This window comes from Rhinatrema bivittatum, chromosome 4 (assembly GCF_901001135.1).
Source record: "Rhinatrema bivittatum chromosome 4, aRhiBiv1.1, whole genome shotgun sequence".
Lineage (NCBI taxonomy): Eukaryota > Metazoa > Chordata > Amphibia > Gymnophiona > Rhinatrematidae > Rhinatrema > Rhinatrema bivittatum.
This window is the reverse complement of record NC_042618.1, coordinates 475489558-475503919: the sequence shown is the minus strand read 5'-3', so window position 1 is coordinate 475503919 and position 14362 is coordinate 475489558. Positions and strand designations below refer to the sequence as shown.

The following is a 14362-nucleotide window of genomic DNA, read 5'->3' as shown; positions in this document are numbered from 1 at the left end:
GTTCAGCAAAGATATATCTGGTATTTTGAAGAACTAAGATACATTTACATGGAAATCTTAACTATAGCTTTGCCCTTTTTGCATTTAGTTACTTCATTCTTCATTGATAGAAAAAGTTTTCTCTTTTCTTGCATTAACTTTGTAATATCCGGGAAAACTCTTATTTGTTGACCGTAGAATAATTGTTTTTGATTACGGAAAGATAGTCGAAGTATGGTGTCCCTATTTGTCGTTGACATAAAGGACACTAACAAGGTTGCCCTTGTCTCTATCTTTGTCTCGTAAGATTTTTCCAGAATATCAGTCAGATTATCCGACTTTTCTTTATCTTTCCCTTTAATAGGCAAATAAAATATTTCAGTAATCACCGGAACAATTGCCTCAGAATATCCTAAGATGATAACCAGATAACTTTTAAAAAGCTTCTTTGAAAAAATCCATCTTATCTGAGGAAAGTTCAGAAATCTCAAATTTGGTCTTCTTGATTCGTTGTCTAAATATTCCATTCTCTTTAATGTAGAATTATCAGATCTTATCAAGTTACTTTGTACTTCTTTAAGCTTTCACTGTTTCCAGCACCAACATTCTATTTTCCACATTCTGAACTTTGCTTATATTTTCTTTCATCAGTAGAGTTAGATCATTTAAAGCTTTATTCATCGTGGTTAAGACCTTCCATATCTCCTCTAAAGTCATTTTAGCCGGCATATCGAGAGAAGTACTGACAATTACTTTTATTTCAGAGTCTTTTCCTCCTACCTCTGATGGGCGTCTTACCCCAACTCTCTCAAACCCTCGGAGCCCTGGGATATCGGGCTCTCTGAAGTAGGTGGGGAACCATCTTTACTTCTCAGGGTAATTGAAGTCCTTGGGGTCGCATGTTCTTGCGGCAAATTTGATGTTTGATCTCTCCCCTCTCCTCCTGGGTGTCCGAGTGACGGGGTAGGCTTCGTTGGCGCTCCGGGACTGAGGGATATTTCTTCAACCATGGCGTCCTTCGGCTGCTCTCCGGAGGGTTCGCCCATGGTTCCTCCTTCCGGGTTAAGGTGCAAAGCTCTTCCGAAGGCATCCTCGATTCGTATCTGTCGAAGGAAAATATTAGGCGAAGAGGTAAAAACTTCTCTAATTTTTGCCTTTCTCTTCGTGTGTGGTATTATGCAATGTAGAAGAAATTCAGCAAAGGCAAATAAGGCTAAATCAGAAAATCCTCTAAGAGCCGAGGTGCCTGCATGTTCACTGTGCGGTGGCCATCTTGAGCTGTCCCCCAAGTAGCACATTTAGGACTAATCGGAAACAGTTTTTCACTCAATGCACAATAAAGCTCTGGAATTTGTTGCCAGAGGATGTGGTTAGTGCAGCTAGTGTAGCTGGGTTTAAATAAGGTTTGGATAAGTTCTTGGAGGAGAAGTCCATTACCTGCTATTAATCAAATTTACTTAGGGGCAGATTTTCAAAGGGGTATGCGCTTTCAGCCATCTCTTCTCCAAGCTGAATAGCCCTAACCTCTTCAGCCTTTCCTCATAGGGGAGCTGTTCCAAGCCCTTTATCATTTTGGTAGCCCTTCTCTGTACCTTCTCCATCGCAATTTTATCTTTTTTGAGATGCGGCGACCAGAATTGTACACAGTATTCAAGGTGCGGTCTCACCATGGAGCGATATAGAGGCATTATGACATTTTCCGTTCTATTAACCATTCCCTTCCTAATAATTCCTAACATTCTGTTTGCTTTTTTGACTGCTGCAGCACACTGAGCCGACGATTTTAAAGTATTATCCACTATGATGCCTAGATCTTTTTCCTGGGTGGTAGCTCCTAATATGGAACCTAACATCGTGTAACTACAGCAAGGGTTATTTTTCCCAATATGCAACACCTTGCACTTGTCCACATTAAATTTCATCTGCCATTTGGATGCTCAATCTTCCAGTCTTGCAAGATCCTGAAATGTATCACAATCCGCTTGTGATTTAACTACTCTGAATAATTTTGTATCATCTGCAAATTTCATAACCTCACTCGTCGTATTCCTTTCCAGATCATTTATAAATATATTGAACAGAAAGGGTCCCAATACAGATCCCTGAAGCACTCCACTGTCCACTCCCTTCCACTGAGAAAATTGACCATTTAATCCTACTCTCTGTTTCCTGTCTTTTAACCAGCTTGTAATCCACGAAAGGACATCGCCTCCTATCCCATGACTTTTTAGTTTTCTTAGAAGCCTCTCATGAGGGACGTTGTCAAACGCCTTCTGAAAATCCAAATACACTATATCTACCGGTTCACCTTTATCCACATGTTTATTAACCCCTTCAAAAAAATGAAGCAGATTTGTTAGGCAAGACTTCCCTTGGGTAAATCCATGTTGACTGTTTTCCATTAAACCATGTCTTTCTATATGCTCTACGATTTTGATCTTGAGAATAGTTTCCACTATTTTTCCTGGCACTGAAGTCAGGCTCACTGGTCTATAGTTACCCGGATCGCCCCTGGTGCCTTTTTTAAAAATTGGGGTTACATTGGCCACCCTCCAGTCTTCAGGTACAGCACAGCAGGTCACATACAGCATACAAGGCACAACATGTGGCAGAAGATGTACACAGCACAGCAGGTCACATACAGCATACAAGGCACAGCACATGGCAGAAGATGTACACAGCACAGCAGGTCACATACAGCATACAAGGCACAGCATGTGGCAGAAGATGTACACAGCACAGCAGGTCACATACAGCATACAAGGCACAGCACGTGGGAGAAGATGTACACAGCACAGCAGGTCACATACAGCATACAAGGCGCAGCACTTGGCAGAAGATGTACACAGCACAGCAGGTCACATACAGCATACAAGGCGCAGCACTTGGCAGAAGATGTACACAGCACAGCAGGTCACATACAGCACATGGCAGATGATGTACACAGCACAGCAGATTACATACAGCATACAAGGCACAGCATGTGGCAGAAGATGTACACAGCACAGCAGGACACATACAGCATACAAGGCACAGCATGTGGCAGAAGATGTACACAGCACAGCAGGTCATATACAGAATACAAGGCACAGCACGTGGCAGAAGATGTACACAGCACAGCAGGTCACATACAGCATACAAGGCACAGCACATGGCAGAAGATGTACACAGCACAGCAGGTCACATACGGCATACAAGGCATAGCACTTGGTGGAAGATGTACACAGCACAGCAGGTCACATACAGCATACAAGGCACAGCACATGGCAGAAGATGTACACAGCACAGCAGGTCACATACAGCATACAAGGCACAGCACGTGGCAGAAGATGTACACAGCACAGCAGGTCACATACAGCATACAAGGCACAGCACGTGGCAGAAGATGTACACAGCACAGCAGGTCACATACAGCATACAAGGCACAGCACGTGGGAGAAGATGTACACAGCACAGCAGGTGACATACAGCATACAAGGCACAGCACATGGCAGAAGATGTACACAGCACAGCAGGACACATACAGCATACAAGGCACAGCACGTGGCAGAAGATGTACACAGCACAGCAGGTCACATACAGCATACAAGGCACAGCACGTGGCAGAAGATGTACACAGCACAGCAGGTCACATACAGCATACAAGGCACAGCACGTGGGAGAAGATGTACACAGCACAGCAGGTGACATACAGCATACAAGGCACAGCACATGGCAGAAGATGTACACAGCACAGCAGGACACATACAGCATACAAGGCACAGCACGTGGCAGAAGATGTACACAGCACAGCAGGACACATACAGCATACAAGGCACAGCACGTGGCAGAAGATGTACACAGCACAGCAGGTCACATACAGCATACAAGGCACAGCACTTGGCAGAAGATGTACACAGCACAGCAGGTGACATACAGGCATACAAGGCACAGCACATGGCGGAAGATGTACACAGCACAGCAGGTCACGTACAGCATACAAGGCACAGCACGTGGCAGAAGATTTACACAGCACAGCAGATTACATACAGCATACAAGGCACAGCACGTGGCAGAAGATGTACACAGCACAGCAGGTCACATACAGCATACAAGGCACAGCACTTGGTGGAAGATGTACACAGCACAGCAGGTCACATACAGCATACAAGGCACAGCACGTGGCAGAAGATGTACACAGCACAGCAGGTGACATACAGCATACAAGGCACAGCACGTGGCAGAAGATGTACACAGCACAGCAGGTCACATACAGCATACAAGGCACAGCACGTGGCAGAAGATGTACACAGCACAGCAGGTGACATACAGGCATACAAGGCACAGCACGTGGCGGAAGATGTACACAGCACAGCAGGTCACGTACAGCATACAAGGCACAGCACGTGGCAGAAGATGTACACAGCACAGGCAGCGGTAGTGCAAGCTCTGCACGCACTCTCGCACACGGCCCCACCACAGAATCAGGACAGTGTTTTACATGCAGAAATAACCTTTAGCAATATTGCCTGCCCAATATCTGGGTAGGCGTTTGTGTGCATGTCCTGCTTGCATGTACGTTTACCCAGGCTGAGTGCATGAAATTTCAAGCAAAATGTCTCCACACATGAAAGAAGACTTGCGCTGTTTCCCGCATGAAAGGATGTGTGCGGCTAGATTTGGTGGGTAATTCCCAGAGCCAGCCTCACTCAGATATTGCTCTTACCAAATTGCCTTCCTTTGTTTTGGAGGCATCCTTTATAGCAGGCACGGAAGTGGATTTATACCCCCACCCAGCTGGCTGCCCTCCCCCTGCCCCTGCCATGGTGCAGCTGAAAGTGGCAGTACGAGGCTGGTGCCCCTTCAGCCCACCCCTGCACAGAGTCAGAGCGGCCGCTGCCCCTCGGGCAGCCGCTGATAGGCAGTTACCTACTCTACCCAGTGGGCAAGAGGGTAATGAAGTGATTTCTCAGATAGACTAACTGACTAACTAGCTATAGTGCTACAGGACGCACAGCAGAACAAGACACTCTAGTGCTGCAAGACGCTCAGGTGCCCGGGAGATCAACCCCGCCCCCAGGGAGCTCACAAATCTAGTCCAGACATATCAGAGATGATTGGGGTTTTTTTTTTTTACTTGGGGAGGCCGTGATCAGCGAGGGCCGGAGTTTAAGTATGAAAAATAGCCCTCAAAGTGCGAGGTTTGTGGCGGGATTTGAATGTGGTACAGGAAGAAGGAGCATACGACGCTCCTGCCCAGGAAAGCCGTGGTGGGCGTTCGGTGAGGGAAGAGGAAAAGAGAGAAGCTGAGGTTCAGCCATGGAGGAGAAGGGGGGACAGATAAGAGCGACTTGCCTGATGGGCACAGATAAGGAGGAGCTGCAGAGCGCTTTTTTCTTCATCCCTTTTTCATGTAATTTTGGCTTGTGATCGACAAAGTCGTCCCGTCCCCCCTCTTCCCCGGTGAAACCCGCTGGATTTTGGGCTCACCTGCTTCTAGCGGGCACTAGCTTTGCCCTTGGCTTTGGGTGCTTGAGAAGGGCACCAGGAGGAGCTGGGATGGGATGGGGGCCATGTCTGGGGGCTGCAGAGGGCGGAGGTGATTTCACTAGAATTTGGTAAACCTCCAGCGTACTCCGAGAAATGCAATCTGACCTCCTTTTGTTTTTCAGCCTGTCCACACTGACGCCTTCACTCATTCCCGACTGCCACACCAGGAGAATGGTCACCAGGGCATTAACAAATTGTACCGGCAGGTAGAGATACTTACTGGTTGCGTCATCTCTTGTCCGTCACGCCTTGGCACCTGCTCGTCCAGCTCCCATCGGGGGGGGGGGGGTGTCTATGGTGCACAGCCTCTGTCTGCTTCTCTCGTCAGGGACTCCTTTGCTGTGAAAGGAGCTATCCTGTGCAGATCTGGGTTCACCCCTGCTTCTTTTCCCCACATTTATTTCAGCAAATTCCCATCGCCAAAAAAAAAACAAAATTAAAAAAAAAATTTTTTTTTAATTTAAAAAAAACTTTTTTTTAAATTTTAAAAAAATTTAAAAAGGCAGGTGGAAGCTCCTGTGAGAGGCACATCCAGTGCTGGGCTTTGTGCCGTGCGGGCCCAGTGACGGGAGCCTTGCTCTCGTGTTAGCTGCACAGGGCCCGCTGTGCTCGGGGGGGGGGGTGTCGCCGGCAGATCGGATTTTTTTTTTGGTTTCTCGGAGGGTTCTAAGGTTTGACGTTCCTGGAAAAAGAATTCGGCTCTGATGGTCTGCAGCTGTCACAGGGGATGCTCTTAAGCGTCTCGTCTGATTGAAAACATCTTCCTGTGCGGGCTGGGCGTAAGGCAGATGGTCCGAGCTCAGGGCATCTTTCATGGCCGTAGAAGAAGGCGGAAGCGTTGAGAAAGCTGCAACTGCAGACCCATTAGAGTCTGAATAATTATACGGCCTGTGAGAAGATTGCTGGGGTTAATTAGCCGCGCACCTTCAGCCGGCGCTTACCGTCGGCTCACTCTTGCACTGGAACAGAAATGGACCAGTCCGCTGTGTCGGGGGATGGGGAATTTGTCTTCCCAGTGATTTTAAATGTTAAAAAAAATAATAATTTTAAAGCAACTAGCAGTGCAAAATGTCGAGGTTCTTGATAATAACTTAATGGTTGCTGGTTCAGGAGCCTGTAATTCTGTTAAGGGGGGTGGGGGGTGGGCTAGAGGTTTGTGCTGGGCAAACCTTTGCTCACCTCGAAACTCCTTCAGCCGGGCTTGCATGATGCGCCACTCTTATCTGATAAGACGTAGCTCCTGCTGTAGTAACTGGTGGGAGGGCTGCTGAATGGGTAGCGGGTGTCTTACTGCAGCCAAAAGAATACGCCGCCCGCAGGCTGAGCCTCCAGGATATTTAAGAAATAAGACATTGGTTCATGTGCCTTCCTGAGCGATAGGATCCCAGCGCGCCTCACCTCCCTCCATGACAGCGTTGTTACACAGGGGCACAGGTAAAGGCCAAACTCAGCCCACTTGCCCAGTCAGATCCCTTCCGCTTTCGGTAGATTCCCGTCTGCAACCCAGCTCCCCCCTCCCCCATACCTTTTAGCCGAACCGTGCCCTCTGCCCCCCCCCAAAATCGGTGGCAGCGCCGCCTGCCCTCCGCCACCTCCACGGGCTGGCCATTTCGAGCCCCCGCCACCCCAGACTGATACTTAACGCCAGAAAGCCAGGGCACGTGCCTTCTTACCCCGGGACGATCCCCACAGCCAGCAAGCAATAGCGAGGCAAGTTTCAACCTTAGTCGCGCCGTGCGGGTGACCTCAGCGCCTGCTCGGACGCCCCCCCCCCCTCCCCCCACACACTCGCAGCACTGCTGTTCCGGACTGTCAGCTGTACACGTAGGGCGGCCAGCCGGCTCCAGATTTCCAGGAAAGGTCGATCCGGTCCTGGTTTTACCCCCATAAGCATGCTGGGACTTATCCTGATTTCCCTAGTGCATTTCTCTAAGAAAAGCAAGACTGTATAAGCTATCCTGAAAATCTGTGTGTGCACAGGCTGTGAAAGGACGCTAGAAGGGCGTTTGCACAGAAATTGGTACACTGTGCTGTACTTGAGAGCTTGGTTTGGGCTACACGGCCCACGAAACAACTGGTCGTGTTATGAATCCTTTTCTAAAATGGCTGTGTTTGGTTCACATGACTTGCCCAAGGTCACCGAGAAGGGCAGAAGCAGAATAAGGGTTTCGAGCCCAGAAATCCCTGGTGCCCTCCTGTACTCAGGGGCCAGGCCATGCTTCCCTCTCCCGCCTGCTCCCTGGCAGCCCGCCGCGCGGCCGGAGTTGGCTCCCTGCTTCTGGAGCTCCCAGGTCCCAGCGCTGGAGGCCGCCTCTTCCGAGTCGCGCTTTGCTAACTGCACATGTACCGTTTTTTTTTTTTGCCTTAGAAATTCAGCTCCACTGTTAAGTCACTTCCTCACCTGGATGCTCCCGCCAAGCCCAGCCTGGTCGCCACCGCAAAGCCTCATGCTCATGAGAACATCTTTCCTCACATAACTACTCGGAATTTGCAGAATGTGTACGGACACGTAGTGACACAGGTAAGAGGGGCCTCTGCTTCCTGTTTCCCAGTATTATGGCTCCCACGTGGACATGCTGAGTCTGACTTCTGACAAGGATGTTTGAATGCAGAGCTTGTAGCTGCATTTTTATATGGACTTTTATCTTGACCTTGTTTGATTAAGAAATTGCTCTTCTCTTCCTCTGCTTTGGCCCAGCGTGAACCTACGTTCACAACTATGCAGGTTTTCCCCTGTTTTATGCCCACCCCACCCCCCTCCCAATGAAGCCTCCTTTGCTGCGCACCTCTGAAGCCCTCCTGTCGCGAGTCCTAAGCCTGGCCACTTGGTGTCGCCATTACGCAATGACTCGGTCTTCCCTCCCTTCCCCCAACAACCCAGTGACTGTGAATGCAGCCTCCGAGGTATCCCCAAGTCCCGGCTGTTTCAGGGAGGGGGAAGCCGAGCCCAGGAATCAAACGAGGGCCCTGCCACACACGGCAGCAAACATCACTTGCCGCTGAGCTAGTGGTCCAGCCCACGAGGGCCCCTTTCCGTGGCCCAAGACCCCAGGCGTGGCTGAAGCCCATGCAGGAAATGGGACTCTTTAATTTGGTCCCCTTTCAAGAGTCGTGTGGGTGGCAGGGAACTAGAGTTCAGGACAAATCAGCATTTGAACATAGCGAAGGAATTATTTACTTTTGGTTTATTAAAATGTGATGTAGCGCCATTCATGCATATAATCAAAGTGATTTGCAGTAAAATAAAAACTGAAAGCATGTGCCATTAACAACAAAACAAGCTTAAATAATAAAGATAGAAACAGAAACAGAGCTCCAGAGGCTTCCGGCACTGTAGCGCCGCCGCTGCCTTTGGCCAGGTTAGAGGGCGAGGTCACGGAGAGAGGGGAATGTCCTGAAGGTTCTCCTTTGTAGAAAATGTACTTCTGGGTTAAAATGTCCAAGATTCCTGTTTAAATTGGCAGGCCTTTCATAGTATTCTGTTTAATTCCTTTCTTTTGGATCCTGAAAGCGAAAGGAAAAGGTAAATCCCTCCCCCCCTCCCGCCCGCTCCCTAGAAAAAAACGTTTTTTCTGTGTTCTGTCTGTGGGCAGCGGCGGCGTCAGGTGGGATGCGCCTGCCGTCTGCTGTAATGATGCCTTCCGGAATAAATGCTAAATCCAATTCCCATGTTTGTTGTTTGTTTTGTTTTTTTTTATTTGGGTTTGGCAGGAAAACAGACCCCCAGCTCAGCAACATTCTTTCCATCTGAATTCTTCGGAAAACCTGCCAGAAGCCAGCACAAAAGTCCAGCCCAGCAGGACAGAGAAAGAGCAGACATTCGAGGGTCACAAGCTGCCTCTGTCAGCGTCAGGTACCCGGCCACGTGCTGAGACTCGGCGGGAGACCCCCCCCCCCCCCTCGGGTCGTGTCAAAAGCCAGCGAGGCTGCCCTGCAATCGGGCTCCTCTGCAGACGGCGTGAGAAGGGGCCACGGCAGGGCCTGGGGGACGCCTCCGGCCACGGGCATGGCCTTCGAAAGCCCCTGTGTTTCAGGAAGGTGTCGCCGTTTCATTGTGGCACCTTCTCGCGGGTTTCCAGCGCTTCACGCTAACCTTAAATGATCCCCACAACCACTATCGCCTGTTCCCTGTACGTACCATGGATCGGTCCAGACGGTGGGGTTATGTCCCCCGTCCAGCAGATGGCGCCAGAGCAGAACTTCTGAGGGAGCTGCTCTATAAGCCCAGTGCGCCCTCAGCGTCCTCTCAGTATTCTTCTGACTCCAGCAGGTAGGAGCTGGGGAGCCTTAGCTCCCCTGGGATCTTACAATTTGTTCTTCTTTCCCTGTTCTATTCCGTAGGATTCTTGGTTGGTGAATCAAGTTTGTTCAAAAAAAACAAAAAGGCAGGTCAGTTTATTTCTCAAGCACTGCCCCTTCAGAACTTGCAGTCAGCTCTGCGCTTGGGATTCGCCTGTTTCCTTTACTTCTCTCTCACTCTTTGGGGTAAGTTCTTGGGAATTATTTATCTTTTTCCAGGTTGCTGGACCTGCTTTTCTTCGGGGGTGATCGCTGACGGGTTTAGCCTCTCTCCCCCGTGCCGCGATTCGGCCCGCGGTCCAGAGACGCGCATTCCTCGGGACCGCCGACAGGGGAAAGCAAGTTCTCTACAGTGGGGCCGGGGCACAGCAGACGCGTTTCCCTGCTGCCCGCGGCACTGGTTACCTCGCGGACCCCCCTCTTTTTTGTTGTTTCAATCGCGGCGCGTATGCCGCAATCCGAGCGCTGCGCTGCCTGCGGGGAGCCGGGGTCCCGGCTCTCCCGCGAGGGGGTGTGTTCGCGGTGCCTCCCTAGTGGGGAGGGCACCTCGCTGCCGACGAGGCAGCCTTCTTCGCGCGCTGCGGCGCGCCTGCATCTGGCTGGGTCGGCCCCTATCCCGTCTATGGCGGGAACGGCGGCCATTTTGGCTTCGGAGGCAGCGTGTGCAGGACCGGAGGGAGAGGAGATGGAGGATCTCCTGGACAATTCACCCCCGATTCTGACCCCGGTACAGCCCTTGGTCCCAGGGGGGCAGCCTAGGGATCCTTCTGCATTGCCCCCCCGCGGGGCCCTCTCATTTTACCACAGAGTTTGTGGTATTAATGCACCACGCATACATGGCAAGCATGGGCCATGCTCCTGACCCAGCGTCAGCACCTCCACCGCTCAAGGTCCCTAGGGTGGAGGATACCCCTGGGTCCGGTACGTCAGTATCCTCGGCAGGGGCCTCCCAGATAGGATTGGCACTCCCCCCGACAGCGGGTGCTTCTCCAGGGCCCGATCCAGCTCCCGCGGATCCTCTGCAGCGTCTGGATGACCCCCTTCTGACGGCCCAGCTAGAAGGTGACGACCCAAGAGTTTTGCGCATTTTTCAGAAAGAAGAGTTAAATGACCTCATTCCCCATATCCTTCAGGAACTGGACCTTGACCCGCCACAGGAAGTACCAGGACCCTCCGCGTCAGGGAAGAAGGAGGATCCCGTCCTAGCGGGCCTCCGCCCCTTAGCTAAAGCCTTCCCTACCCATCCCATCTTTATGCAACTGATAGCCAGGGAATGGGATGCACCCGAATCTTCCCTAAAAGTCAGCAGGACGATGGAAAAGCTCTATCCCCTCCCTGAGGAGTTACTGGACCTTCTCAAGGTCCCAACGGTGGACTCGGCAGTCTCGGCAGTCTCGAAGCATACAACCATTCCGGTAACTGGGGGCACGGCGCTGCGAGATCTGCAGGACCGGAAGCTGGAGATCTACCTCAAGAGGGTCTTTGAGGTCTCCGCTCTTGGGATTCGGGCAGCACTCTGCACTTCCCTGGCACAGCAGGCGGGTCTTCGCTGGGTGCAACAGTTGTTGACTTCGCAGGCTCTCCCACCCGAGGAAGCTTACTAGGCAGACCGCCTAGAAGCAGTTGTCGCTTACGGAGCTGATGCCCTTTACGACCTTGTGAGAGTACTGGCTAGATCAATGGTCTCGGTAGTCTCGGCACAACGTCTCCTGTGGCTCCGAAACTGGTGGGCGGATTCCTCATCTAAGGCGCGTTTGGGATCCCTGCCGTTCAAGGGCAAGTTTCTCTTCGGGGAGGATCTAGACCAGATCATCAAGCTTCTGGGGGAAAATGCGGTACACTGGTTACCTGAGGACAGACCCAGGTCCTCTGGCCCCAGGTTCTTTAATCCCACCAGAAACCGCTTCCGGACGCAGCGTAGATCCCGTGCCACCAGGCAGACGACACTCCGGCCTCCCTCTGCCAGGTCTCAGTCGTGGACTCGGTCCTTTTGAGGCCACAGACCAACCAGGGATGGGGTGGCCCAAGGGACTGCCAACAAGGCCGCCCAATGATGCCAGAGTGTCCCACTCCTCGACCCTCAGGATCAGGGGACGCATCTCGCTCTTCTACGAGGAGTGGGTCCACATCACTTCGGATCAGTTGATCTTGGACATCTTAAGGCAAGGCTACGCATTGAAATTTGTAAGACCCCCGAGAGATCGGTTCCTCTTCTCCCCCTGCAGATCTCAGCACAAGCAGCTCGCGGTCTGCCAGACCCTCGACAGATTCCTAGGTCTTGGGGCCATCATACCAGTACCCCCACAGGAAGTGGGCTCCGGCCACTATTCAATCTATTTTGTGGTTGCCAAAAAGGACGGCTCCTTTCGACCGATCCTGGATCTCAAGATGGTCAACAAGTCACTCAGAGTTCTCCACTTCAGAATGGAGACCCTACGGTCCGTGATAGCGGCGGTCCACAGAGGGGAATTCCTTGCGTCGCTGGACCTGACGGAAGCTTACCTGCACATACCCATTTTCCAAGAGCATTAGCGATTCCTTCGATTCAAGATCCTGGGACAGCACTTTCAATTCCAAGCGCTCCCGTTCGGTCTTGCGACCGCTCCCCGAACATTTTCCAAGTTAATGGTGGCGGTAGCGGCAGCCCTCCGATGAGAAGGCATTCTGGTTCACCCGTATCTATACGATTGGCTCATTCATGCCAAGACTCTCACACAGGGACATGCAGCGGTCTCTCGAGTGGTACAACTTCTCCAATCCTTGTGTTGGGTCATCAACTTGTCCAAGAGCACCCTCCTCCCTTCGCAGATCTTGGATTTCCTGGGAGCGCGCTTCGACACAGCCAAGGGCAAGGTCTATCTGCGTTCGGATCGGGCGCAATCAATTCGGGAGCAGGTACATCGCTTCTCTGCTCTACCAGCCCCCACGGCCTGGGATTACCTGCAGCTCCTCGGATCCATGGCGTCCACCATAGATCTCGTACCCTGGGCTTTCGCACATCTACGCCCCTTACAGAGGGCACTACTCTCTCGCTGGAAGCCGGTGTCTCAGGACTATCAGCTTGTCCTCCCGCTCCCCCAGTGAGCCAGAGACAGCTTCCAATGGTGGCTGGACTCGCTCCATCTGACTCAGGGAATGCCCCTGAGGTTTCGGAATGGGTGGTGGTTACCACGGACACCAGCTTGACCGGCTGGGGGTCAGTCTGCCAGTCAAGATTGGCCCAGGGGCTATGGACACAGGAACAGTCCACGTGAACCATCAATCGGCTGGAAACAAGGGCACTGGAACAGTTTCTCCCGCTCGTCCAGCATCGAGCGGTCCGGATATTGTCCAACAAAGCGACCACGGTGGCGTATGTCAACCGTCAAGGGGGCACAAGGAGCCAACAAGTCTCCCTGGAAATGGACAGTCTGATGGCCTGGACGGAGAGACATCTATCCCATCTGGCAGCCTCACACATTGCGGGGGTGGACAATATACAGGCAGACTTCCTGAGTTGACAACATCTGGATCCAGGAGAGTGGGAGCTCTCCGAGGAGGCAATGCAGCTTCTCACCCAACGCTGGGGGATTCCCCACTTAGATCTCATGGCCACTGCTCAAAACGCCAAGGTGGTCAGATTCTTCAGTCGCAGACAGGACCACGGCGCAGAAGGAGTGGATGCACTGGTTCTCCCTTGGCCCCCTCATCTTCTGCTTTATGTATTCCCACCCTGGCCTCTAATGGCCAAGGTCCTCCGAAGAATAGAGAGTCACCAGGGTCCGGTCATCCTAGTAGCGCCGGAGTGGCCACGCCGACCTTGGTTCGCGGACCTAATCATCCTAGCGGTGGACGGACCGCTTCGCCTGGGGCATTTGCCGCGAATCCTGCACCAGGGACCAGTATTTTTCGACCAGGCAGAACACTTCTGTCTTGCGGCATGGCTTTTGAAAGGTGACGCCTTCAACGCCGGGGGTACCCGGATCCGGTAGTCGCGACCCTCCTTAAGGCTAGAAAAACATTCACCTCCATCACTTATGTGCGTGTTTGGCAAGTCTTTGAGTCCTGGTGCATTTCACTCTCTACACGCCCGAGGGCGGCTTCGGTGCCTCAGATCCTCCAGTTTCTTCAGGACGGCATGGATAAAGGACTAGCCTACAATTCTATACGGGTCCAGGTCGTGACCCTGGGGTCCTTGGTTCATTTACAGGAATACAGGTCCTTGTCCTCTCATCCTGACATAGTTCGTTTCCTTCGGGGAGTTAAGCACTTGAGGCCTCCGGTCCAGTTTCCTTGTCCCTCCTGGAGCCTCAATTTGGTCCTGCGTTCCCTCGCTGGACCTCCCTTTGAACCTCTGCAGTCCTCTACCCTCAAGGACCTCACTCTCAAAACGGTTTTCCTCGTGGCCATTTGCTCTGCGCGTTGAGTTTCCGAACTGCAAGCGCTATGCAGAGAACCCTACCTCCGTTTCACTGACTCTGGGGTGTCATTACGCACTGTACCTTTCTTTCTCCCTAAGGTGGTCTCGGCTTTTCCCTTGAATCAGACAGTAGAGTTGCCCTCCTTTTCGACGGAG

General features: G+C 51.8%; 1 protein-coding gene across 5 annotated transcripts in view; it reads left to right on the top strand.

The window, feature by feature from the left end:
- The window catches only part of DYRK4 (dual specificity tyrosine phosphorylation regulated kinase 4), a 246022-nt gene that overhangs the window by 166858 nt on the left and 64802 nt on the right, over positions 1-14362 (top strand). For 4 of the 5 annotated variants that reach the window (XM_029597287.1, XM_029597285.1, XM_029597286.1 and 1 more), the window contains 3 exons: positions 5631-5714; positions 7877-8029; positions 9220-9361. In XM_029597287.1, the coding sequence (XP_029453147.1) occupies positions 5631-5714; positions 7877-8029; positions 9220-9361 (379 nt within the window). The remainder of the gene's footprint in view (positions 1-5630; positions 5715-7876; positions 8030-9219; positions 9362-14362) is intronic. The other variant, XM_029597284.1, reaches the window with a different exon arrangement.